Source organism: Leptosomus discolor, chromosome 3, assembly GCF_034619465.1.
Source record: "Leptosomus discolor isolate bLepDis1 chromosome 3, bLepDis1.hap2, whole genome shotgun sequence".
Classification (NCBI taxonomy): domain Eukaryota; kingdom Metazoa; phylum Chordata; class Aves; order Leptosomiformes; family Leptosomidae; genus Leptosomus; species Leptosomus discolor.
Genome location: NC_141393.1, coordinates 52,885,867 through 52,911,965, shown reverse-complemented (window position 1 = coordinate 52,911,965; position 26,099 = coordinate 52,885,867). Strand labels below are relative to the sequence as shown.

General features: G+C 56.6%; 2 protein-coding genes across 2 annotated transcripts; one reads left to right on the top strand and one right to left on the bottom strand.

Moving 5' to 3' along the window:
• Positions 1-1,113: 1,113 nt before the first annotated feature.
• Positions 1,114-5,002, bottom strand: LURAP1 (leucine rich adaptor protein 1). Its single transcript, XM_086463394.1, has 2 exons — positions 4,817-5,002; positions 1,114-1,803 (listed from the first exon to the last, which is right to left on the bottom strand). The coding sequence occupies exons 1-2, from the start codon at positions 5,000-5,002 to the stop codon at positions 1,114-1,116; spliced, it is 876 nt and encodes a 291-aa protein (XP_086319520.1).
• Positions 5,003-6,500: 1,498 nt separating this feature from the next.
• On the top strand, positions 6,501-19,597 carry POMGNT1 (protein O-linked mannose N-acetylglucosaminyltransferase 1 (beta 1,2-)). The gene is made up of 21 exons (XM_086462101.1): positions 6,501-6,611; positions 9,729-9,837; positions 10,234-10,349; positions 10,660-10,725; positions 11,159-11,272; positions 11,948-12,065; positions 12,368-12,466; positions 13,029-13,156; positions 13,762-13,832; positions 14,135-14,210; positions 15,640-15,723; positions 15,858-15,899; positions 16,098-16,156; positions 16,706-16,778; positions 17,084-17,212; positions 17,543-17,668; positions 17,823-17,887; positions 18,252-18,296; positions 18,461-18,596; positions 19,107-19,216; positions 19,495-19,597. Exons 1-21 carry the CDS (start codon positions 6,501-6,503, stop codon positions 19,595-19,597), a joined length of 1,980 nt encoding a protein of 659 aa, XP_086318227.1.
• Positions 19,598-26,099: the final 6,502 nt, after the last annotated feature.

Here is a 26,099-nt window from a genome sequence, read left to right as displayed (position 1 = left end):
AAGGCACAGGCAGAAGCCAAGGCTAAAAGGACAGATAAGGTGTCTCCAGGGCAGGGTCACTGCAAATCCACCCCATCAGAGAAGCCTCATATTTCTGGTTGCTGGTAGGGGGCAGAGACCTGGCACCGTTCATCACACAGGTGGGGAGAATCCCAGCCATCACCCCCATCACACTGCATCAGAAGAAAGCACGAGCCTTTCTGAGTCTGAGCCCTGTAGGCTCTGCCAGGCTGCCCGTACGCTGCTACATCCCGGGGTTTCTGTAGGGCCTGGTCCCGAGGGAGAAGACAGTCCAGAAACAAACTGGGAGAAATGGATCTCTTTCTCCCACACAGTGCTTTGCCCTTCTTGTGCAATCAGATCGGGAAGGGAAGTCTGCACCATCATCCTTTCTCCGCAGGGCACAGATGAAGGCTCCCCAGCCCAATGGGAGCATCTACAGTGACCACCCTGATCATGCTTGATTGGCTTCACAGAGGCATTTAAACCAGGCAGGGCTTCACCCACAGGAACTGGGTTTTAGCATCCACCATGTGCTGCGGCCAAACCCCAGGTGCCCCAGGTCAACCCTACCCTGGATGGACACTGGCCTTGAAGACAATACTGGAAATGAGCACATCAAACAGGGATGCCCTGCTGATAGTCCTGCTGAGCATGCTGGTGCCACCAAGCTGTGGATGCATGCATCTCTTGTCTCCTCTGGGTAGCCAGTTTGGGGGAAGAGTCCCCAGTTTTTGCAGACAGGAGGCTGAGGATTAGAGGGGAGAGGTCCTAGGAGTCCCACTATCCCAGGTTTCCCCACCAACCCTTCCCCGCCACCAACATCAAGGACAACAGAGTGACCAGCCACCAGCAAGCACCATCCCAGAGCAAAGGATTAAATTTATGGGGACCCATCTCATCCCACCTCTCTCAGAAATTTTCCACGGGGGGGGGGCATCCCATCCCTTAGAGCTGCATCACCAAACACTGACGAGAGGGGGCAGAGGAACACTGCAACACCACAAGCCAGCCCATCCTCCTCCTCTCCAGCCACCCCAACTCTCTCAAGTGGAGACAAGTGCAGCAGAGCAGGCAGCTGGGAGAGCTGGACTGGGAAGGTGAAGCCATGGGCTACAAGAATGTCACATCATCCTGAGACTGGAGCCAGCGCCAGTGGGCATCATACTCCAGGTGCAGTTTGCTGTTGAGTTTGCAGTTCTCAAAGTCAGCCTCGGCTTTCCGAGCCTTCCCACCCGGGTTCCCCTTCCCCAGCCTCTCCCCAGCCCCCGATGGCAACTTGTTGTCTCTGCCTGGCTCCAGAGAGGAGGGCTGCTGGCCCAAACACCCGTTGGCCACCTGGGGCTCCTTAGCAAAGCGGTGATCCTGGGGCAGCCCGGGTGGGGAGAGGTCCACGTGGGGCCACTCTTGCTCTGCTTTGCCCTTCTCTTGCTTTGCAAGACCCCTCTCAGGGTCGATCCTGGCCCAATCCTGCTCTGCCCTGACCAGGGCTCTGCCTGGCACAGATGTGGCAGCAGTTTCGGCAGCATTTTGGGAATACTCATCCATGTCATCAGCCAACGTGTCCAGGTAGCTACCGACAGAGATGCTGTCCAGCCTGTCATTGGGGTCCTGCAGGCTGTCCCAGCTGCCCCGCCGTGAGGCCGCCTGGCTCTCCACCAGGCTGTACTGGCTGCTGGCCAGGCTGCTGCATCGGCTGGTCAGCGTGCTCCTCTCCTCCAGCAGCCACTTCACCGCCTCGATGCCTTCGTTCACCACCACCAGCTGCTGCAGGATCTTCACATCGACCGCTCGCAGGTAGGCCTGGTGGGGAGACAGAGCGTGGGTTTTTTGAGGGAACCAAGGTGACACCAGTGGCTGAGAGCCCCAAGTCCCAGCCCACCCTGGCAGAGGTCTCATCATGGTGGCTGCAGGTCTCCTGAGCTGCTTGAAGAACAGCATGGCATGGGGGCACACCCTGCAGGAAATCATTCCACAGGGATCCTGCCCAAGACTTGGGGACACAAACATCGAAGACCAACAACTTATGGCACCCACTGGCCACGAACCCCCTCAGGGAAATAAATCCAGGGCCTTTATGTCACTGTGTTCTATGGGGACAGGGATAAGCATGGAACTGGAGGCACCGGGTGCAAATCTGATCCCAGAGCATCCCCCAAGCCCTGGGAGGCTGCTGGCAGGGCAGGAGGGATGCAGGAGGGGCATTGCTCAGGGCAACAGTCTGGCCAGACCATCAGCACCTCCCTGGGCTGTTTCAGCCAGGTCCTTTCATGCATGTACTTCCCCCTTCTAGGGTCTGATCCAAGCCTGGTGACAATGTGACACAGCAGGAGGAGGACAGTGTGGAGGTCAGGCATTGCTGACCACACCACTCGCCTCACTGACTCCTCTTCCTCCAAGCTCAGGGAAGCTCTTTGCAAAACTTCAGTTACTGCAGAAACATCTGTTTTCCTAACGGAAAGCCCCGCGTGCCAAGACATTCCTGTCTGTGTGATACTGGCCGCCGAAAGCCACTGGATTTCCCCTGCGCAGGACGCAAATATTTTGCCAAGAAAGGGAATAAGGCAGTGGTAGGGGGAGAGGGAAAGAAACCCATTGCAGGACAGGTAAAGCAGCCTGAGAGCTGCAGATGCCCACAGACTCATTCACAAACTGATCCTGTCCCCAGCACCAGTAAGCTATGACAGAAATCCATGCAGTCCCACGGGATCATTTCTGAGCACAGCGCCCAGTCCCCAGTATCCGGTACCCTCACAGTCACCCTCCCGCCCACGGATGACCCACTGGTCTCTCAAGACCCCAGTCTCCGGTCCCACAGCAAACACTGCAACAAAAGCATCCGAGGAAAGAGCCTGGGAAAACTCCAGCCAGGGTTTCAGCACGTGACGCCTCTCAGTCCAGAGGATGCAAGAAAAGGGACAAAGATTCTAGAGACCCGACACCAAACCCCCGTCCCCTCCCCACACTCCTCAAGCTGGAGTTAAATAAAAAATAGCAGTGATGTGCCCAGAGCCAGCTTTGAAGTGCAGAAACTTCCTTTCTAGGCAAGTTATTTCAAAAACTGCCTACAACAGACTTTTCTGCATGTGCTGCTAAAGCATGTGGCCTTGGCAGGGAAAAAATGCAGGGGGAGGAATGCCGGGAACCTCTGATGGGAGAGTTCCCCATTTTTCTCTGCCTTATGAAACTGTGGCTGTCAGAGGTGCCAGGGGAGCCATCCTGAGAGCAGCGGGTGGGAAAACACTCCCCGCTTTCCATAAGAGTTTGCTATCAACTTGCTGCTACTTCAGGCCAGCCTTACCCCCTCCCCTCCATTGCACCCCTGGGAGAAGATTTAGGTCCAGCTGCTCTCTATATTCCTCTAGATGCAGTGATGGGTACACCACACCAACCTCCTACCAAGAACAGCCGTACACAGGACCATCACGCTCCTCCTCACACTCTCTAAGGGCAGGCAGAAGGGAGGGAGCATCCCCCCCGGGGGTGGATACGGTCTGTCTCCCCTCCCCAGCATACAGAAAACCTGCAGGCACCTTCTTCCTTCAAGACATCTGTCCCTAGGGATAAAGTGTCCTCCTCGGACCAGGAGACAAGAGTGGGAATTTGATGTCTTCTCCCACCACCCACTCCCATGCCAGCTTCTCCGAGCGTTGGGTTTGCTGGTCTCTGCTGCTGGGAGGAGAATTTTGGTTCCTGTTCATGGGGATGGGGAGATCAGGGGAGCTCCGTGCTGGGTTTTGGTCACCTGGGTGCCATTCCCAGGCTGCTGACCTGGATGCAGTGTGTCTCTGCTTCTTCACTGGCTGGTGAGAAAAGCCAAGGCAGAGGAAGGAAAAGCCTTTCTGAGCCAAGGTTAATAACACATGGCCAAAGCTAGGCCTTGCAGGTCATGGGCTGACCCTGCCTGCACCTGGGCAGGGCAAACACCACCACTGCTTCCTCCTCCTCTGAGCAACCCAGAGCCTGCAGACCTTTCTCCTCTGGTCAGAGTGCAGGCTAGAAGCCGGTGCGGAGCAAGGGTGAAAGCGGAGGGAGGATGAAAGCTTTTACACCAATGGGGAATACCAATTTGGCCAAAGTGCGGGTGCGGAGGGCTTGGGCTGAGTGGATCCCCAGCCCCCCGGGTGGCAGGCAGGGCTGCCGGCATATTTAGCCTATTTCCCTATGGAAACGATGCTCATTCCCTCCCGCTGAAGCCTGTGTGCGTGGGAGAGTCCCTTCCCCCAGTGGCACTTGAACTCATTGCCCAATCTCGCCACGTTTCCCGGAGGCGCAGGCATCGCCGTATTTGCTCCCTCTACGAAAAGAGGGAGGCGAGAAAGCTGCCACCGGCACTCCCACGGTCGCCGGGAACGGCTGCCACCGAAGCCCAACCCTTTACTAGCCACCGGAGAAACTCCAGCAGGAAGCGAATCCCAGGAAAGCTCCCAGCGATGCTTGTGCCTTATCACCCAAGGGCTGACACCCGTGGAGGGAGGAGGGAGGGACCCGCCACCATGTCCTTGGCGAAGGTCCCTGCCCTAAATCCTGATCCCCGGGACACCCCGTCCGCGCCGGAGCCAGCGACTAGGGGGTGCGTGGGGTGTGGGGAGCAGGACGGAGGTAGGCGGAGGTGTCCGTGGGACCCCGGGGGGGATGCTACGTGGGCGGGGGGCACAGAAATGCCGGGGAGGGGGGGGGCGGAGGGGTCCCCAAAACGCGGGCAGAGCGCTGGGCGCTATTAGGGGGCTGTTACCAGGGCTGGCAGGCAGTTACCCGGGAGGCAGTAGTTACCCCGGGGAGTGGCAGGCAGCGCCCCCGTTGCCGCGGAACTCACCAGCTCGAGGCGGAGCGCCCGGAGGCGGTCGGCGAGCGGCGGTCGGACGCCGCGGGCCGGCGGTGCCGGTGGTGCGGGGGCGGTCTCGGCTCGCAGCCCTCGCAGCAGCCCGGCGGGCGGCCGCCGTCCCACCTTGCTGGCCAGCTCCCGCAGGTCGGCGGGCAGCGCCTCCCCGCCGCCCTCCATGCGGGTGGGGCGGCGGCGCCGCGCGGGGCGGCGGCCGCGCTGTCACCCCGGCCCGAGCCCCGGCCCCGCCCCGCCCGCCCCCTCCCCGCTTCCACCTGCCCGCTCCTGGCGGGGGCGTGGCGTGGCCGCGCACCAGAGAGGTCCGCCGGGGAGCGCAGAGCGGCGCTCGGCGGGGGGCGGAGACCGGGGCGGGGCTGACGCTGGCCCCGCCCCCGCGGCGTCTCTGCGGCGCCGGAAGCGGCGCGGCCCCGCTGGCGCTCAGGGTTTGCGGGGCGGCGGCGGCAGCGCCGGGTCGGGCCCTGCCCTCCCTTGCCTGATCCCGCCCGGTCCCGCCCCGCCTCGCCTCAGCCTCGCCTCGCCTCAGCCTCCCTGCGCGGACCGTGAGTAGCGCGGCCGGCACACACCCTCCGGGCCGCACCGCCCGGCTCCCCCTGGGCTCCCCGCGGTCCTGAATCGCCTGGGCCCCCCACCCGCTGCTGTTCCGGGAGAGCCGCCGCTCTTTGCCGCCTCCGTCCTTGGAAGCCTGACTCTCCCTCCCCTACCCCCCGCCCGGAGCGCCTGGGTCCCCTTCGCGAGCCCTCCCCGCACCCTGGTCCCCCCCACCTCCCGAGTACCGGGGTCACTCTGCGGTACCCGCACTCCTTTCTTCGTCATCGCCGGGGTCCCCGTGTCCTTTCCGTGAGGCTCCGGGTCCCCCAGTCCTGTCCCGCCGTGGGCGGCTGCTGTGCACTCCCCACCCTGCCTGGCCCTGCTGGGGGGGGCGAGGGGCCTGTGCTCCAGCCGTGCCCCTGGCTCTGCCGGGCCTCCGCAGCCCACACCAGACCCAGCAGGTTGCGTGGGAAGCTTGGACTCACCTGGGCACAGCCCCTCTGGCCCAGGGGTGCCGGGATCTCCAGCAGGACTATGACCCTGCTCCCATCCCCACATCTAGGCTGGCTGCATGCCTGCTAGTGGGGATGATGCTGCTTCACAGCCCCGCTGCTGCAAGTGGGGAGGGTGCCTCTCTCTGCCAGGGATCCTTCAGGCCGATATGGCCAGTGATGGCATCTCTGTAACACCTGCCAGTCCAGGGCCTGTTGCCAGCCCATGACTCTTGGCCGATTTTCTTTTCCAGAGTGGGAGCTCACTGCACTGCAGCAGCATCGCTAAGGGGCTGGCCTAGGGCAGAGGTCCTCACTGGTCCATGAGTTCAAGGGCTTCCCACCACCCTGCTTGCAATCCTCCAGCAAAGCCTGGCCTCCTGGATTGTTCCCTGGGGGGCTGGGGGTGCTGGCAGGCGGAGAGGCTCTGTGGGGCTTTTGCTTGCAGCACGAGTGCCATTCATGATCACTGCTTGTGCCAGGCCCTGTCTTTGCTGGTGAGAGGGTTTGAAGGCACTCGCCTCCCTCACCCTGCACCCATCCCATCCTGGCAGGGAGCCCTGATGGACACGAGAGTGAAGCAGCACGCATCCTGACCCCCGCCCCACACGGCTGCCCCCATGCCACCCCCCATGACTATGGATGAGTGGAAACCCAACCCTGCTGTCAAGCCCCACAAGAAACGGAGCTGGTACCTTGCCTGGAAGTACAAGCTGATGAACCAGCGCGCACTGCGGAAGCTGTGCCAGGTGAGTCACCCACAGGCCTGTGGTAGATTAGGAAGGATAATCTACAGGATTTACGAGTTTATGGAGCAGCTGCATGGATGGAAGTGGGTCTGCTGGCAGTCTGGGTGACCTAACATGCTGGGAAGCATAACTTGTCCCCCAGAAAGTTACCTCTGGTGGCTCTGTGCTCGTGCGTGGAAGGGTCTGCCATGTCTAGCAGCTTCTTCCAGCTGCAATTGGACCTGTTGGGTGGCTATGCCAGGACAATTATCCAGGTGTCTTTAAGAGGCATTCAGTGAGAAACCTGTCGAATTCCTCTGCTCCTGGTTCTGGACCCATGCCGAGTGCAACAGGGCTCAGCCTGCAGCGGGAAACCATCCTTGTCCCATGTGGTTTGCAAACCAAGCCTGGTATAAGGCACAACAGGTGGACAGAGAAAATAGGGTTGAGTAACAGGATCTTTTGCCCCAGAGGCAGGTGGTGTCTGGGAAAGCCGTGGGCCTGGTCAATTGTGCTGTAAAATGCCTAATTCTTGACGGAGCCAGCGTCCTGGGGGGCATCTGGGGGCATAAGGATGAGGAAGGGTTTGGCCCTGTGGCAGCGAGCTGCAGGAAAAGGGCCATTCCTGAGATGAGTAGAGCTCATGAAATCTGGCAGTTGGTCCCTGTGGGAGGGAGCAGGGAAGGGTTTTGCGTGTGTCTGGGAAGATGAAGGCTCGCGAGGGCTCCCTGGAGAAGAAAACTGCTTGGACCTGCATCTTCTGGGGTGCTCAGGGCTTGGGAACAGGCCCAATCACGCAGACAGGCATTGCTCATCATGCTGAGGGTAACAAGCTAGAGCCTGTCTGCTGTCATCTCTCTCCTTCATGACACTGCTGTGGCTTAAAGCAAATGGAAATTTGACTTAAAATATGTAAACCAGAGCTGCAGGTATGAAGTAGCCAGGTCTACAGCAGCTGGGCCTCTATCAGCAGCTCTTACTGAGCCAGCCTTGCTAGACCCAGCTTCTGGCCTTGCTTAGTGCTGCCTTGTTCACTCTGGTCACTGGGGCTGCTCCTGCATGTCTCCAGTGCTGACCATGGTGGAAGGTCTGGGCAGGTTGGTAAGGTAGCCTTGCTGCTGGCCACCAGGCACAGTGTGCTCCTCACCTCGAGCCCAAGGCTCTGTTCTTGCCTAATTAAAAGCTTTCTGTGCACTGATCCTGAAAGGTGCTCATACTCCTGAGTCAACAGCAAATCAACAAGCCAAAATGCCACAGCGACATTTATATCATTGTCTTATTGCTGGTTCTCTGGCTTCCTCTTCCTCAGTTACTTCTTGAAGCCATTTGGCTGCTTGGCAGAGATAGCAGCAACACACAGCTTTGAGGCAGTAGCTGGCCAGGCAGGGCAGGGATCCTTTCAGTGCATCTCCCCAAGGGCAGGCCTGTGTGTGAACTCAAACCCCATACCAGACCTCAGAGAATCAAGGGTCGTAGAGCTGAAAAAGGCACGGATTTTTAGGAAGCAAGCTGTTCAGGGGTTGAGAAGCAAGGCAAGAGACTCAAAACCACCCAAGACCCAGCTCAACATCCACTTGTGGGTGGACCAGGCTATGAGCAGCCTCCACCAACTTCTCCCCTTCAATCCCTTGGTTGTTGTGACATGTTCACGCTGTCTTGGGAGGCTCCAAGGAGGTTAGTAGGACCCTGAGCTTGCGTGGCTGAAACTGGAAACTATACGGTGCGTCCAAAGTGTGGCTGGGACAAGGGGCCAGAACTTGTGGGCCATGGGGTGAATCTGTCAGCAGCACATAGCAGTCAGATTTGGGCCTCTGTGGTGGTTCTGCTGTGAGCTGGATGGACTCTCCTGGCTAGGAGGCTGCTGGGCAGAGGCCTGCAGCAGTGTTAGCTTTGAGGGTATGGCTGCTTAGGGCTTCATATCTTAAATCTGATGGCAAACCCTTCCCTTGCTGCGTGACTGTCCAGGGCAGCTCTTGGGCTCCCTGCTAGAGCTGTTCCTCAGACCTGGGACAGGGCTATAGCTGCTGGGCAGGGACTTTGTCCCTCTGCAGAGCCCCACAGCCACCACATGCTGCTGCCACTGTTCCACCACAGAGGAGTACCTGGACCCCAGGTTACAAAGCTTCCTGGGTCAAGTAAAGAGAAATTGCTTCAGCTGAGGTCTTGTCTCTCAATCCTGCATCCCAAGCCAGCACTGCAGCTCTAAGACCATCCTCTTGGCCATGGCTGGACATGCTCTTGCAGCCTACACCTGCAGGCAAATCATTTCCCAACACAGGACATGATGGTCCAAGTCTTCCTGTGTGGCTCTGTCTCAGAAAAAGTCCTTTTAGCATGGAGTATTTTCTTCTTTACACTGGGTCCAAATACCAGGAAAAAGAGTGAAATTGGGGAAGAGAGCAATAAGATGCATTTAAATAAATACAGATGCTTGTAGAAATAAAGTCTTTTCTCCCTCTTGGTCTGGGAGCTACAGGGCCATGGGCAACGGCAGTGTTCACGACAGAGGTTCCCATGGACTGCTCCATAGCCCCTGGACCTTCCCATAGCCCTCTGTGTCGGTATCCACACAGGTTGCCTTGGTTTGCTGCAGACAGTAAGGCAGAGGGCTGTTCTCTGCAGCCTGTGGCACAGTGCGGTTTCCTGAAGTCAGACCTCAGCTTCTTCCCTTTGCCTTGCTTTGGTTGCACAGCATCTCCTCTCCCTCTGAATATGTCTTCTGATTGCAGAGGGAGAAACAAGAGTAGTGATGCTACAGGAGAGGCAGAAGTTAAGGTTACTGTGGGAGCTGTAACTCTGAATTACCAAACCCTTGGCCTGCAGAGACCCTCACCCTTAATGCAATACTTTAGCAGGCATCTGCTCACAGATCTGGAAGCAGGGATACGTTGGAAGTGCATTAATTTTCACTTATCAAGAAGTTGGTGCTGTCCAGCTCATGAAAGCATTTCCCCTAAAACTCAGTCACCTATATTTCTTTCCTGTTGCCTTTCCTCAGAAGAAAACAGGGGAAATAACAGATGCTTATGATCCCTTGCAAGATCTGCTTGGGGTGCCCTCCAGCCTTTGCCAAGGAGGTGGGCTGATCTTGAGGTTGTTACTTAACAAGTTGCTAACACGAAGCATCTTGCATTACAGACAGGTGCTGTCCTCTTCCTGCTTGTGACTGTAATTGTGAACATCAAGCTGATCTTGGACACCAGGAGAGCCGCTTATGAGGAGGAAGAGGAGTCTGCACAGGACTATGGTGAGGGGCAGCATCTAGCTTTTCTTTGAAAGCAAGGAAACCAGAGGGAGGGAAGTAATTTCTTTAAGTCAGGGCAAACTTGCGACCAGCTACAGCATGAAAGACAGGTCTGTGCATGTGGGTTTAACAAAAATTAATAGAAAAGGTTGTTCCCATTCCTAATGTGCCTACTCAAGCCTTCAGCACATTTGGTTGCAGAGTGTGGGGATAGCTAGGGCCAGACCTGTTGCCATTTTGGATTTCCCTCGCCTGCCATCCTTTAGATTCTGACCCATGGCTTGTTGGGCTGGGGTACCTGCTGGGCATGACCTCCTGGAGGCCTGGCTGGGCTAGCACCAAGCAGGGACAAGCCAGAGGTGCTTTGGCTGATTGAAACTGTGCATTTCTCTCTTGTAGATGATGAAATGCTGAACGTGGAGGTCCCTAGACACCCTCTCAGCAACAAGAAGGTCTTGGATGTCGAGGTGTACTCCAGTCGGTCGAAGGTCTATGTGGCTGTGGATGGGACGACAGTAAGTGACGGGTGCTGCCTATCCCTGTGAGCAGAGAGTGGATGGAGCTGAATGGTTGAAGCCTTAAGCAGCGTGTGGTGAGAGCACTTTGATGGCTAGTGAGAAGGTCAGGAGTGAATCTGATTCCTGCCTACAGGACTCTGAAAGTGTTGTCCCATGTTGTCTTCTACTCTGGCATCTGTCACTGCCATGAGCAAAGCCAAAATGTCACAGGAGAGAGACTTGCCTCTTGTTTGGGGGCTCTGCTGTGCTGAATGGGCAGGGAATAAGAGGTCTTGGCGTATGGTTCTTACTGCTTCCGCACTTGCAGGTCCTAGAAGACGAGGCTCGGGAGCAGGGAAGAGGGATCCACGTCATTGTCTTAAATCAGGCTACGGTAAAGCATCCCCATGTGTCTGCATTTGTCTTTCCTGTTGGGCAGTGTTTGTCCTTCCTCTTTAACTCGTGGGTGCCTGAGGCAAAGGGCATCCAGGAGGGAAGTCCCCAAATGCTAGTTTGTAGTTTCCAGAGCACGGCATGATCACCCAGAGAGTCCCTGCAGTGTTTCTCTTGTGCTTGCCTAGCTGTCCTTGAGGAGCAGGCAGGAAAGGAGTTGTGAGGTTGGGTAATGCTGTCCGTGGACCTCAGTGCGCTTCATGTCACGCGTGAAGGCCTAAGGGCTGAGCTTGCCTGGAGTCTAACTCCCTGGCATACCAGAATAATAACTCATTGTGTTGCTCAGGGACCGATGCTTCCAGGACAGATTTCCATAATTCTGCATGCCCTGGCCATGTAGCATTTAAGATGCGTCTGATGTTGAATACCAACAGGGTCATGTGATGGCCAAGAGGGTCTTTGACACCTATTCTCCCCATGAAGATGAAGCCATGGTACTTTTCCTCAATATGGTTGCTCGGGGCCGGATCCTGATCTTCACCATTAAGGTATGTGACCTTAGTGCCACACGAAAAAGTCACTTTGAATCAGGATGCCCTAAAGTTTTTCTGGGCAGTTGCCTCCTGAATGTCATCAGGCATTCCCAGGGCTAAATGTCACATCCTCACTGGGCTATGCCTCCTTGACTGGATCACCTTGTCCTCTCGCTCCCCCTTGTTACTACAGATAACTGCTGTGTGCCCAGCAAGGCAGGAGAGCAAAGAGCAGGTATGTCAGAGCCTGCAGCAATAAACAAAGAGGCTGGGTGGAGAATGGACATGAGGAAATAGAAGGATGTGATGGGACCCTTCTGGGTCCTAGTTCCAGGCTTTACAGGATGCACTGTGGACTGTGCTGGCTCTGGGCTGCTGTGCAAGCAGCACTGTGCTTCTTCAGGGTGTCGGGTTTAGCTGTGTGAAGTGTTGCTGAACACATGCCCCTGCTTAAGAACAATTTGGTCTCAAGGGAACAAGAGTCTCCAATTCCTCTGACCTCCCTGTGCGTCATGATGAAGCCACCAGCAGGTTTAGTGGCACAGAGACCTTAGGAACCTGCTCTTGAAGGTTTCTGGCTCAGCTGGTTTAGGGGTGGGAGTGGGCTATGTACCTCTTTGGTATTGGTGGGAGACTTTCCTTGTCTGCATCAGGAGCCAGACCTCAACTGCAGGGTTGTGTTTTGTCCAGGATGAAGGCTCCTTTCACCTCAAGGACACAGCCAAGAATGTCCTGAAAAGCCTGGGGAGCCAAGTTGCACCATTCCTGAGCTGGAGAGACATGTGGACATTTGTGGGAAAGAAGGGAGGTGAGTCTTCCACAGGCTGGGAGAGGAGTTCATGGTTCCTTTTCTTGGGAGAAGCCAGGTGAAGACAAACCCAGCCCATCCCGAACATGCCATATGAGCATGGAACAAGTCACAGAGAGCAGCAACTCTGTTCCTGGGCGTGAGGGAGGGAACAGAGGCAGAGCATGTCCCTTCAGCAGCTCACCAGAGGCCAATGGGGAAATGGTGCCAAGCTGCCACCCTGAGCTACAGCCCCTGGTCATGCCTTGATGCAGCAGAGACGGTCCCTTTCAGACAGTCCTGACCCTGTGTCCCCACACCAGGTGAAGTGTATGGGGAGAAGCATGCCAAGTCACCCGCCCTCTCAACATGGGGTGACCCCGTACTGCTGAAGACGGAAGTTCATCTGACGTCTGTGGAAGGTAGGAAGTAAGATCTACTCTGTGGTGCCAGATATCTCTGGGAGATGTCTGCCTGCTGCACTTGGTGGTTTTGAGTCAAAGCCATGGGTCTGTTGGCAAGATCCCAGGATGGATTTAAGGCTGTTTGAGATGGGGATGGTGACTTTTGAAATGGGGGCCATCTTCCCTTCTTCCTGCTTCTATGGCAATTCCAGGCATGGTTGTTGAGAAAGATGAGGATGGGGAAGTGAGGACATTGTCTGGCCATCTGCTATCTCTCTAAACCAGGCCTGGTCTAGTCTTTTTTGGCTGTTAGCTTTGAACATGGCCTGTTGCTGCTCAGAGAGGCCATATGGTGGGGATGGCTTCTGAATGGGTCCAGTGGTTATTTCTGGCATCCAGAAGTGTTGCTTGTTCGTGGTAATAAGGATTGGCTTGGTATTGGCTGAGCTCAGGGAGAGCTGTCCATGTGGCAGTGCAGCCTGGAGCACACAAGGTGGTGAGCAGTGGTGGGGGGATGAGCAGTCTCTCTTTTTTTTTTTTTTTTTTTTTTTTCCCCCCCCCCTCTCCTTGGTGCCACTAGATGCTGAGTGCCATTGGCCCGACACAGAGCTGAACCGCCGCCGGAAGAGGTTCTGCAGCAAAGTAGAAGGTTATGGCAGTGTCTGCAGCTGCAAAGACCCCACACCCATTGAGTTCAACCCCGATCCTGTGAGTGTGGGAGCAGAGTATTCAGGGAGGGCTCCAGGAGGGAGGGCTGGACTGAACCAGGTGTGTTTGCAGCTCAGATGCAGAGCCCTGTCATTAAGCATCAGCTGAGTGGTGCAAACTGCCACTGGGCAAGCTCTTAGCCCTGGCAAAGGTAAGGTGAATACACGTGGTCAGGTCATGCTGACGAAGGGGAGTTCCCTTGCCCTATCTCTCCCCTGAGCTGCCAGGTTACTGTGGCTCTAGGGGCATCAGTGTAAGCAGCAGAGTCTGTACGTTTGGACACAGAGCAGCCGTCATGGCCTGTGGGCTGTCCTTGGCACAGGCTGAAGGGTTTGGACAAAGGTCTCTGGGTGGATGCAAGTTAGGATTTGGGAGCTGGGTCTGTGGGGGGTTGAAGCTGGGGGAAAGCTGGCAGGGTCTCCAGCAGTGCTGAGTGGAGTCCTAGTTGATTGATGTGATCCTGAGCCAAGGGTTAGGATGATGCAGCTCTGCTGTTTAACAGTGGGGCCAATCCCTACCCCTTGGATCCCGCTTTCAGTGGCATAGAATCATTTAGGTTGGTATGGCCTCCCCCAACCCCACTCATACATATTTTTCTCTAACAGCTCAAGGACAATAAAGTCTTTGATGTGCCTGTAGCTGTTATTGCAGGGAACCGCCCCAACTACCTGTACAGGTAAGCACTTCCAGGGCACCCAGCTTCTCTGCTCTGTGTCACACAAGACCAGACATGGCCCAAGCCCTCCCCTTCATCCTGCTGGCAGGATCCAGCCTCCTCCTGGTGTTGCATGGGCAACATGGGCAGACCTGCTTGGACAAATCCCAGGGTCCTTGGCCATGGGAAAGGGAAGAGCCCAGGGGCAGTAGGTCCTGTTCCCTAATCATGCACACTTCCCCACCCCAGGGGATCCCTACCCCTCTGCTGAGCTGCCTGGGCCCACTGGGGCTGTGTGCTCAGGCCCCTCAATCTCTCCCCAGGATGCTGCGCTCCCTGCTGTCGGCTCAGGGTGTCAATCCACAGATGATCACAGTCTTCATCGATGGGTACTACGAGGTGAGAGCACTCCCAGAGGTCCCTGTAGCCAGGTCTTTGGTCCCTGAGCTGGGAATGTGTGGTGCTGACCCAGTCCTTGATGGTGGCAGGCGATGAGCCCTTTCACCCTTCCTCCTGCTGTGGGTTGCACTGCTCCTTGCCCGCTCCTGTGTAAAGTCAGTCAGCTTAGCCAAGCCATGGCTGTGGATAAAGCTGCCTTGGCCTTTCCCAAAGCCCAGATTTTACATCCCCATGTCAGAAAGAGGCTGGTGCAGGAATGAAGTGGTCATGCTGGGCTCTCCCCATACCCCTTTCTTGTTTGATGAGTGTCGCCAGCCTGGGTGTAACACTGCCTGTCCCACTCCCTTGCATGAAAGAGAACGAACCAGTCCAGCTGTGCCTGTCCATCTCCACTCCCAATAAGAGGTGAAGAGACCCAAAATGATCTGTTTTCACAAGGCACATGAAAGTTGAGGAGAGCTGGTCCTTTAGAGGGCAAAGACCTTCCCGTCAGCAAAACCTTATAAAGGCTTAGAGAATCCCACTCCAAGCCTTGGCTCTCTGGCAGTGGGATGTGCTCTGGAACAGGCATGTGGGATCTTAGTAGGTCTCAGGAGCTTGCTAGCCGTCCTTTGCAGCAGCCCATGAGGTATTGTCCGGTTGCCTTGTGTTGGAGACAGGGAAGGGTACAGACCTCTCCCACCACTGCCAGGTTGTGGGGCTGGGGGAGCTGGTTTGTTTATGCAGGCTTTTACTGCAGCACATGAGTGGTTAAAGATAGCAGCATCCATTGCCATGGCAACTGAGGCAGCATCTTTGAGTTACAAGGGGGCAGCCTGGATGCTCCTGCTGCCATGGTGGATACCAGGGAAAGGAGGAAAGGTTGGTGCAAAGGGAGCTCCTTCTTTCTTTTGTGGCTAGGAGGTGGGATGGACAGTAAGGGGATGGAGAAGGCCTTGGTGTGGCCTTGGGGCAGAGATGCATCAACCCAGATATGGGTTACTTCTGACCCCAGTGCGGATGTGCTTGGTCAGAGAGGTCCCTTTCTTGGCAACTGTGAGAGAAAATGGAGTTGATTGTGGTCTTGATGTTAAGTGCTAGTAGGTGTTCCTGGCTGTACCTGTTTTCTTTCTGCACTGTCAATGGGGGACTAGGAATTTGGGACCTCTCAGATATTCTTGGATACAATTTTGGGTCTGCAAACTAGCAGGGCTGACAGAAATGTGTGGTGATACTTAAGGGCTGAAGGGCCAAGAGGGTTTGGCAAGTTCCTTGCTGTGGGGCCTACAGCACAGCACCATTTTGAGCCTCACTTGCCCCCAAGAAGACAGCCACATGCAGGGGATCCCACAGGCATATTCTTCTTGTCCCATGGAGCTGACACTGGCAGAGGGTAGGGAGAATGTATCCAGACCCACACGTTTGATGAGCTTTTACCTTTCCATTGCAGGAGCCAATGGATGTTGTGGAGCTGTTTGGTCTCTCAGGAATCCAGCACACTCCCATCAGCATTAAAAATGCCAGAGTTTCCCAGGTGAGAGACCTTTCCCAAATCCTGGGAGAGTTATTTCCCAAGACCTGGGATAGCATTCAAGGGAGGCAGGCTCAGCCCTGCATCTGTGCTAGGTTGATGCTAACACAGGCAATGATCTGTCTTTTTTTTCGTAGCACTACAAAGCCAGTCTGACTGCAACCTTCAACCTGTTCCCGGTGAGTGAGACCTCTCCCTGTGTCCTGTCTAGCTGCTCGACTGTGGGAGCCAGACAGCGCAGGGTTTCCCTGGGAGAGTGGCATCTGTGACCCCCATCTCACAGGAGCTGGAATCAATCCTCCAGGGCAGGGAACAGCACAGGCAGGGGACACTGTCCTGTTCCTCTCCGTCCTTCTGACATTCTCCTTGCCCTACAGGATGCTAAATTTGCCGTGGTTCTGGAGGAAGACCTTGACATTTCTGTTGACTTCTTCAGGTAAAGCTGTGGGTCCCTGAGCTCCTGTTTGGGTGAGGCACTTCCTAGAAGCTCTCTGGCTATGCAGGAGAGTCCAGATCCCTGCCGTGCTGTAGCTCACCTATCCAAGGCTGAGCAGTTCACAGGCAACAGAGCTGTGCCTGCAGAGAGTCTTGAGTCCGCTGTCCTGGCACTCAGTACAGGGTGACTTTAGGGTCTGGGATCTCTTCATGATTTGCTTTCTGGGGACACTGATCCATTCTGTACACACATGGTTGGGGCTGCCCCATAGCAAGAGGACAGGGACAGTGTCTGATGGGGCTCCTGTTTCTTAAGGAGGAGGGACTGTGGTGGAGCAGGAGACAATGTTGTCCCCTCCACATGGTGAGATGCAGCTTAGCTTGTTTGGGTGCTCCTCCCCTGATCTCACACCAGCATCAGCTATCTCAGCCCAAGAGATGGGTTAAACAGTCCCAGCAGTTGGGGGTGGCTCATCCCTTGGTGGACAATTTGCCTTGGTTTGTGTGGGGAAAGGATGTTTGACCAGGGACTGGGCAATTCTTTCTTCAGCTTTCTAAGCCAGTCAATACACCTTCTGGAGGAGGATGAGAGCCTGTACTGCATCTCGGCTTGGAATGACCAGGTGGGTCAAGGAAGCATGGTGGAGCAGGGACACCATCTCCCCTGTGTTATTCCCATGTTAGGCTGGGGTCCAAGTTCTGTCTTTAAAGCAGGGTGTGTCCCTCACTATCCTGCTAAGTGGGTCTGTCTCCCCAGCCCTAGACTGTTCAGAAGTGCCTCTGCAAATCACTGTCCTGTCCCTGCCGTGTGCTTCCCAGTGGCTGTCCCCTGCTCCCCATGCTGAGACCCTCAGTGGAGCAAGGTGTCTCCTTTTTTGATGGGGTAGGGTTGCATTCAGGGTGCTGAATGCTCCCTGTAATATCACAGGGCTATGAGCACACAGCTGAGGACCCCTCACTCCTGTACCGTGTGGAGACCATGCCAGGCCTGGGCTGGGTGCTCCGGAAGAGCCTGTACAAGGACGAGCTGGAGCCAAAGTGGCCAACCCCTGAGAAGGTGAGTACCCTAGAGGGACCCTGTCTTCTGCACCCCCATTTCTGCCCATCAGCAGTCCCTAGTCATCACCCAGTCCCTATGGGTACAGTTCTTGGAGGGGCCCTGGCTCTTCCTGAGCTTCTACTGGGAAGGGTGCCCAGGCAGAATGGATTTGGGACAGACAGTAACTTGAGGACCACATAACCAGCCACAGAGCTGGCTGGAACAGCCCAGGCAGGCTGGGGCCAAAGGGTCTAGAGCTGGTGTGGGCAACCAGAAAGGTGCCTGGATGGGCATGCTACCAAATCATGTCCCCAAACTTGAGTGTGAGTGGCAGTTTCCCCTCCCCAGCTCTGGGACTGGGACATGTGGATGCGGATGCCTGAGCAGCGGAAGGGCCGGGAGTGCATCATCCCTGACATCTCACGCTCCTACCACTTTGGCATCGTGGGGCTCAACATGAATGGCTACTTTCACGTGAGTGACCTCCCTCAGCCCCCAAGCCCTGGCCTGGTGCTGAGCTCTGACTCAGCCACCTTTCCAGGTAGTGGGGATGCTTGAGGTGACTTCCAAGTCCTGCTGACTCCTGACTGAACCTTGTTTTCTTTCCTTCCCTCTCTCTTCCTCCCAGGAAGCCTATTTCAAGAAGCACAAGTTCAACACAGTTCCAAATGTTCAACTTAAAAATGTGGAGAGGTGAGTGCTGGTCAGAATGAGATCTGGATGGAACAGTTGGTTGACCCTTCTCCCCTTGTGCTGGGGACATTCCACTTCCTCCTGGAAGAACAGCCATAACCTCCAGCCCCAGCACGCTGACCTCTGCTGGGGAATCCTTGCAGTGGTTTTTGTGAGGTTGGGTTCAGCTACCCTGTGCTTCTGGTGAGCCTGTTGAAGGGTCACGCTTTTGCTGCTATATCCTCTAAGATGCCTGGCAGTCCCTGCTCTCCATTCATTGTCTCCTACCTGCCTTTTAGTCTTACACTGAGGCAGTCTTAAATTTGGATCATCTTGGGATGTTCCCTGCTTATCAAACTGCCTGTGTTGTCTTCTCTTCCAACAGCTTGAAGAAGGATGCCTACGAGACTGAAATTCATCGTCTCCTGCGGTAAGTGCGTGCAGGAAGGCTGGGAGACCACAAGGCACACTGGATGACAGACAGAAGAAAGGGTGGAGGTGGACACAGCAGCCCCAGCCACCACTTGCCTGTCTGAAGTATTCTGCAGTGGGAGGAGGTGGCGTCCCCTCTTACCCCCTGTTCTGTTTCTGCAGTGAGGCTGAGGTCTTGGACCACAGCAAGAACCCCTGTGAGGACTCCTTTGTGCCTGACACAGAGGGCAGGGTCTATGTCATGTTCATCAGGATGGAGCAGGAAGCAGATTTCACCACCTGGACTCAGCTTGCCAAGGTGAGGCCCCTGACGTGACCCATCCTCAACCATGCATTCATCTCGGCATCACTGGGAAACATCTGGCTGCTGTTCTTGGGTTTACCCATGGCATCAACACAGCTCGGTGAATGGGTACTTGCTGTCCTTGGGTGGTGATAAAGCTGTTGGTGTTTATTGAAGGCACTGGGTCCTCGAGGGCAGGTGCTTGGCTCAGTGTAGAAGATAAGTCTTAGGACTTTCCTGTGTGGGAGCCCAGGGCCTGAGCTTGTCTGGTAGTTTCCATCACTTGCCTGGAAGTGATGATTAAACCCTCTGTCCTGACGCAGGGGTGGGAGCGGGTTCCCCCTGTCTTCTCGCTGATGGTGGCTGAAAGGGTGCTACCTTACATCACCCCAATCAAGGGGTGCAGCCCTCCCTGCCGTGTCTCAGTGAGGGCAGGGGTGGTGGCTCTTCCTTTGCCAGGGAACACTTGTACCTAGTGTCTGTTCCCAGGCTCTGATGTCTCTTCCTCCCTCCCTACCATCCTAGTGCCTCCACATATGGGACCTGGATGTCCGTGGGAACCACAAGGGGCTGTGGCGGCTCTTCCGCAAGAAGAATCACTTCCTCGTGGTGGGGGTCCCTGCCTCCCCCTACTCGTGAGTATTGGGGGCACAGCAACCTGGGTAATCTCCCCATCCTCATGGCACTGGCCAATGCACTGCATCATCCACTTCTGTCCCAGCCCAATCCTGGGGCATACCACCCCCCCTTATTAAACAGTATAGCAGGAGGGTGACATGATATATGCCCAGGGCTGCAGGATGCCCCAGTGGGAGGGAGACCATGCCAGGAAGGCCAGGCAGTGCTGTTGGGAGTTGGGGCCTGAGGGGGACAGTCACCCATGCTTGCTCCCATCTGGCCTCCTCACCTGCAGGTCCAAGAAGCCCTTGTCGGTGACACCAATCTACATGGAGCCCCCCGCCAAGGAGGAGGGGGCGGCAGCCGTGCCAGCGGTTGCTGCAGCAGAGCAGACGTGAGACTGGCAGCTGGGAAGCAAAGGGGACCGGGGGAAGACAGAGACCCCCATGGTGCAGAGACAGAGTTGGCAGCAGCTCTCGGAGGCTGGTGACTGGACATGGACTCCCATTTCAGGCTGCAAAATGAGATCTTGGGCTTCCTCCAGCCCCCTATGGCGGTCTCCCTCTCCCTCAAATGGGACAGGGTCCTTCCCTGTAGATATGCCACCCCCATCCCAGGAACTTTTTTTTTTAACACAGACTTTACTAACGCTGCTCCTTTTGCCCCCTGACTGGGCAAGGCTGGAGGAAGAGATGCTCAACTCGGGGCTAGAGGGGGCCTTGAGAAACACTTCTGCTTCTTTTTTTGGCCCTCAAGTACTGAGAAGGCAGCATGCTTATGCGTCAGTGCAGCAGCCTACCAGTTGGGTGTTATTTATTAACGCTTGCCTGGCTGGCTCCATGCCCAATGGTGAACATGGTGGTGAAGAGGGGATCTTCCAGCATCTCTTCTATCTCCTGCACGATGGATGCACCTTGAAGACTGTATGCTGGGTTGGACAATTCCCCACACACTGGCTTTGCTTCTTGGGCTGCGGCAGCTGATGCAGCCCAGCTCGCAGGCAAAAGGGAATGCTGAAGAGGAGCTGAACTTGCTGTGGACATGTAGAGGGCACTGCATACCCAGCACAAGGGTGGTCAGGTGCCCTTTTCCTTTCTCTGCAGTTCTGAGAGCTGGAGATGACTATAGATGGAAGTGGACCAGGCTGTGTGCTGCAGCTCAGACCATCCTCACCCACCTTCTCTGTGGGGAGCAACCCTTCCCTCCCGAGTCATGGGAGAGGGGATGAAAGTGCCTTGCAGAGCGAGATGGGAGCAGCCAGCGGGCATTCTCCCAGCTGCACGGGCAGGATGGACCAGGGTCCTCTGGAGCGAGAGATGCTGTGCTCTGGCGTGGTCCCTGCGTGTGGTACTGTCTCTCCCTCTTCCCTGGCCAGGTGGCCCCAGCTTTTGCTGAAGGCAAAGGGGGGTTCTTCTCCTGAATCCCCACCCTTACTGTGGTACGTTGCTAGCAGGGAAGCTGTGAGATGAGCCAGGATGGGCAGCCTGGCTTTCCTGCAGAGGGAGAGGGTCCCTGTCCCCCTTCCCGTGCCTTAGGAAGGACCCCAGGGCCCCCTCCTGTCACCAGCCACTCGGTACTAATCTCCCCCCACCACTGGGGGCAGTCCTGGTCCCCTTGCTCAGTACACCTCCCTGTCTCAACCGTGCAGCAAGAGATCTATTCTCTGCCAAGGTCCCCCAGCCTTGGGCAGGGATGCTATGCTCTGGCTTGCCCTTAGGAGGAGGATTTGCTGCTCAGCCCTTTCCCTGTGTTTGCAGGGGCTCTTCCTCTTCATTTTCTCACTGTGAACTGAGTGTTGGGGTCTACACTACACTAACTTATTTATTTATTGCTTGTGGGAACGGGAGGCTAACAGGAAAGCAGCATGTAGAGCTGGCAGCCCCCAGCCTGCACAGGGAGTCATGGGAGGTTTGTCTCTTGTCCCCCTGCCTCCATCCTCTGTTCCCCTCCTTCCTCCCTTGTCCAGCATAGGAATGAATAGTTGGGAACCTGGGAAATCTCCTCTGGACAAAATGAGCCCTGTGTGGACACAGCGCAGCTCTAGCATGACCACAGGGCCTCTGACCATCACGCTCCCTTGCATCCCTGTCCCAGCAGCAGGGACAGGATGGATGCAGGAGGGGAACAAGAGGGTGCAAGGTGGCACCCCTGAGACTACAGTACTGGGCTTGGGTTCAACCCTGCCCTCTTCTGTCACCCACAGCACTGCCCTTTGCTGGGACTTTGCTCTGGCAGCCGCTGGGTAGGCGCCCTCTCTGCGCTGGCCCTCAGGGTAAAGCAGCTCCTTTCAGTGCGATGGGCAAGAAACTTTGCTTCTTCCCGGGGAAAACAGCTTGCTCCCCATACCCTGCTTTGGAAAAACTTCCACGGCTCTTCACCGTGATGACCTTTCCCAGCATCTCTGTTCCCAAGGCTGTTTCCTTGTCCCCAAAAGCTAAGTGCACACGATTTCCCATCTTCTCTGGCAGGGCTCAGGCTTGGCTTCCTCCTAGCTCCTTCTGGGGCTGGGGAAGGTGGCCCTACAGATGGGGAATGGCTAAACACAAGTTCTGCTCTCTGTTGCCTGCTGTGGCTCCCTGCTCTGAGCAACAACAGGACTTGACCGGTGGGCTTCAAGCTCCCCCTTCTCTGCACACCATGATGGGCCTGCTAAGTGCTGTTCTCCATCCCCTCCCTATTCCTCCAGCAAGGCTCCGGTGTGGCTGCCATGGTAGGGCTGGGTGCGTGGGCACCCCCAGGGCTTGCCGCTTTCTGAATCGAACTATTTTTTCAAGAGTAAACATTGCAAAGCTGTTGAGCCTCATCTGTGTCATAGCTGGCCTTGTGCATGGCCCAGGGCTGGGATCCCTGGCTCTGGCCTGGAAAGGACAAACCCTTGTCCTCTGGTGTCTTGCTCTGTACTGTGCACCACAGGGCTAGTAGCTGTGGGCTAACGGTGGCCCCAGGCGCCTGTCCTGTGGCTCCTGTGCCAGCAGAGGTCCTGCAAGCCATGCGGTGCCAGGGCTGCTGGTGCAGGTTGGCAAACTGTTTCCTTCTCAAGCTTTATCGCTTTTATCTTCAGTTCACCAACCGACGGAAACTGTGACCAGCTGCCTGGGGACTCTTGCTTGGCATAACTAGCCCCCATGCTTCCTGGCTTGATGTCCCCTTGAGGGTCAGCAGGGTGATGCAGTTGCTTGTGCTGGGGTGAGGGGCAGCGATGGCGCTTGCACCCCACCATCCAGCAGTCTGAGCCCCACAGTGCTGAGCTGCATTTCTGGCCTCTGGTGGATTTGGGTTTTTTTCCTTTGATGAAAATGGGATCTTCAAATAAGGACTCCCTGCCCAAGGTCACAGCAGAAGGAAGGGATGTCATAGCTGGAGGGGACAGGGCCCCTGCTGTCCACCAGCCATGGCTGGAGCTGAGACCTGGCAATTCAGGTCATGCCACACCAAGGCCAGTCCCCCTCACTTCTGAGCTGTTCAGCCTCCACCTGATTGTGTCTGGGGATGGCAGAACAAAAGCAGGGGCTGCAGGAGCGATCTCCAGCAAAACCACCTCTGCAGTGCAGAAGCCTTCACTCCTCCCTGCAGGAGTGGGTACAGGCAGGGGGTGAAGCAAAGCCAAGCGAGGAGCTGGCTTGGTCCTGCCATGAGAAAAAGTAGCTGCAGAACCTGTGGGTCAGCCCTCTGTGGGTGCCTTTTGCAAGAAGCCCAAGAGACCTCTCCAGATTTCTGCCCCTGTGGGGCAAGGTGAGTTGGGGGTGCACCTGTTTCTGGGGCAGAGACAACAGGACCCAAAAGAAACCACAATGGGAGAGCGTCAGCCACTGGCATGGACCAGCTGCAACCTGCATCCTATACCTGCTGCCTCCTGCTCCCATGCAGATCCCTGCAGCCAGGCTGGGCTTCTTCCTAGGCAGCTGCCACCCCCTCCCCAGGACCAGACACAGCTTTCAGGGGGGCACCCCCTTGCCAAACAGTTTTTGCCCAGCCCCAAGGGCTTTTCTTGGTGGTGCAGGAGTGGGCTCTCACCTCCTGGCAGCTTCCTCGTCTGCATCCACCTCCCACCAAGGCCAAACCCTGCAGGACTGAGCCCTTACCAGGGCGCCGTGGGCGAAGGGAGGATGCAGCCACTGGGACTGGTGCCCATGGGCCGAGCCCTGCAGGATGATGTGCACTCAGGTTTGAGACCCACCACATCGTGCCTGCCTCAAGGAGCCAGCATTCGCAAACTGCTGCGTTTATAGGAGCATCCCCTCCTGAAACAGAGAGATAATCTAAAAGCAGGTTAACCCCCTTGAAGGGGAGTGTCTGTGCCAGGCCGATGGAGAGCTCCAGCTCGTTGCCCCTGGGTGATGGCGATGCCAAGGTTCATTGTCTGAAGGGGCTCAGTCCTGGGAGCTTGTTAGAGGTCACTCCCCATCCTGCCCTTTCTTGGGGTTCCACTCACCTCCCAGCTCAGCCCGCAGGTGCTGGAGCATCCCCGGGTGTCCAGGAGCTGGCCAGGCAACTGGCCCATCACCTGCCCAACCTGGGAAGCCCAACCCACTGGCTCCCATGGCTCGGCCCCATGTGGCACCAGCTTTAGTACGTGCTGCCCAAGTTGCCAGTTCCCAGGTCTCGCCCGGCCCCATGCAGCATCCCCCCCTGCAGCCCGGCCTCCATGGCTTTGTGCAGCCGTACAAAGGAGAACCTGTCCAGGCTGCTTTGCATCCCAGGAGCCGGCTGATAATTAAACAAAAGCAAAACAGCCTTGGCATGAAATTTGACCTTTCCAGAGCTTGGGGGGGGGGGGGGGGGGGATTTTGCATCATTTCTGGCGATAGTTATTTTTATCCATTATGCTTTTTTGGCGGGGATCTCTGTGCCAGAGGAGTGGGGAGTCCCCATGCACCAATGATGGACTGGGATGTGGGAGACAAGGTCCAGGCTGACCCTTCCTTTGGCACATCAGTCCTTCTGTGCCCCATAGATGGAGGGAAGCACCCTCCAGCCAGCGTCCTCCAGGATAACAGGCACAGTCCTCTCAGATGGAGGGATCTCAGCACTGGAGGGATCTAGGGTATGCTGGCCCTGTCCCCATCCCTGCATGGGAAGGAGGCAGTGACGCTGTGCCCAAGCCACCTGCGTCCCAGCTCAGGGAACTGATCCCCAGTTTTCAGCACCCTCTGCTTTATAAAGAGCCCAAGCCGCTCCCAGGAAGGGGCTCTGCTTGGCTTCTACCCTCGGTCCCAGCTGCAGGGAGGCCCTTCCCTGTGCCCACCCCCTCCCTATCCCTGTCCCCTGCTGCACCTCCCAGCACGGGGCTGCCACCTCCTGTGCCCTCACCCAACAGAGCCTGGCAGTGAATTAATCTTCAACAGGGTCCCCAGGATTGTTACCATGACGGTTATTACGCCATGTCCTGCCCAGTGCGACGTTAATGATTAACACCCCAGGTTCAATGTCAGCTCCTGCCTGCTGCCTTTTGAATAGCCCTTCCATCACCACCTCTGATATAGCCTGACAAATAACCAGGGCACAGAGCTGCCCAGAAAGCACCCTTGGGACTGGGTGGGCACTCAGGATGGTTTATCTCTGGGACATGGAGAAGGAGGAGAAGGGGAGCCAGGGAGAAAGGCTGTGATGGGGAAAGGGTGCACAGTCTCACTTCTTCCCCTGGGCCAGCCCATGTCCTTTGAGGACGTCCTCTCCGGTCTGGGAACATCCTAGCCAGGCTGTTACGTCAGGCGGGGGGAAATCCCCCGCAGGGGGCACTCCTTGGGTAGCTGATGCAAGATGAGTTTCATTTTGCTTTCCATTCGCTTCCTTTATCAGCACAAACCCAAAGAGCTGCAATTCTTCCTCTCTCTCATGATGCACCCTGTCCCCCACCAAACCTAATTCCCAGGAGAGATGGGGCAACTCATTATCTAGGGGCTGCCCGCTCCTTGCCAGCACACACCCCTCTCATGCAGGCTTTTTCCCGTTGTGCCCTGGGGCAGGCAATGCCATGGCCCTGCAAATCTCCTGGGACTTTGGCCCATGCGCGGCACCCATGGTGGTGGGGCAATGGGTGCACAGGCACCCCGTGGGGCTTCTGGGAAGTGAAAGGCAGCTCTTCAGGTAGCTGTCTTCTCCATACGGCCAGGAGCGCCAGCCCTCATTTTCCCCTTCCTGTGCCCATGCAGATGCTGCACTGCAGGAGGCTGCCGGGGAGGGGGTGCTGGATCCACCCCACCCAGCCCAGCCTCCAGCACACACACCCCAGCCGCTTGGTTATTGCCTGAGGGAGCAGCTCAGCCTTGAGTCATCCCACACCCCAACAAGGGGCAAATTCCCTGCATGGGCTCTGAAAGTAGCTGTATCCCACAGGGAGAAGGTCCAAGGCTGCTATGGGCAGGGTGGAATAGAGTGACATCGGGCCAGTCCTCATTGTGTGAGGGCTTGTGGGGCCTCAGCAGATGGGATGAGCTGCCACACCGCTCCCAGGGGCTCCGGGTGGGCAGGGGGGTGTGCATGCACCCCTGTTTCCCTGTACAGGGTAAACCCTGGAGCACAGGGGCCAAATGCTGCCTATTTGCTGAGCCCAGCCCTGATGGTGACCCTGGCTCTGCTGCCTGGTGTCCCCCTGCATGACTGGGTCTCTCCCCACCATCCTCATCACCTCCACAGCCAGGAAAGGGGCAAATCCAACCCAGGAGAAAAGCAAAGTCTGCCCTTGGCCCAGCCCCCCTGCCCTTCTCTCCTGCTGGCTTTGCTTATCCCAGACGGTTTCTGCCCACGCCAGCTGGCCAGGCTGGTTGGCACCCGCATAGGGGTTAGTTCCCACGGTGGAGGGGAGCAGGGCACAACCCATGGGCTGGAGAGCACCAGAGGGTTCATGGCTGGAGACAGAAGTGACCCAGGCTCTGGCAGGTGGCAGGGTGCTGCCTGCAG

Excerpts from the sequence above, each read along its gene's own strand:
- LURAP1 (XM_086463394.1), bottom strand. The coding sequence starts at position 5,002 with ATGGAGGGCGGCGGGGAGGCGCTGCCCGCCGACCTGCGGGAGCTGGCC. Across the intron at positions 1,804-4,816 it reads GGGCGCTCCGCCTCGAGCTG|GCCTACCTGCGAGCGGTCGA; the intron begins GTGAGTTCCGCG and ends TCTCCCCACCAG.
- POMGNT1 (XM_086462101.1), top strand. The coding sequence starts at position 6,501 with ATGGATGAGTGGAAACCCAACCCTGCTGTCAAGCCCCACAAGAAACGG. Across the intron at positions 12,066-12,367 it reads ATTTGTGGGAAAGAAGGGAG|GTGAAGTGTATGGGGAGAAG; the intron begins GTGAGTCTTCCA and ends TCCCCACACCAG. Across the intron at positions 12,467-13,028 it reads TCATCTGACGTCTGTGGAAG|ATGCTGAGTGCCATTGGCCC; the intron begins GTAGGAAGTAAG and ends TGGTGCCACTAG.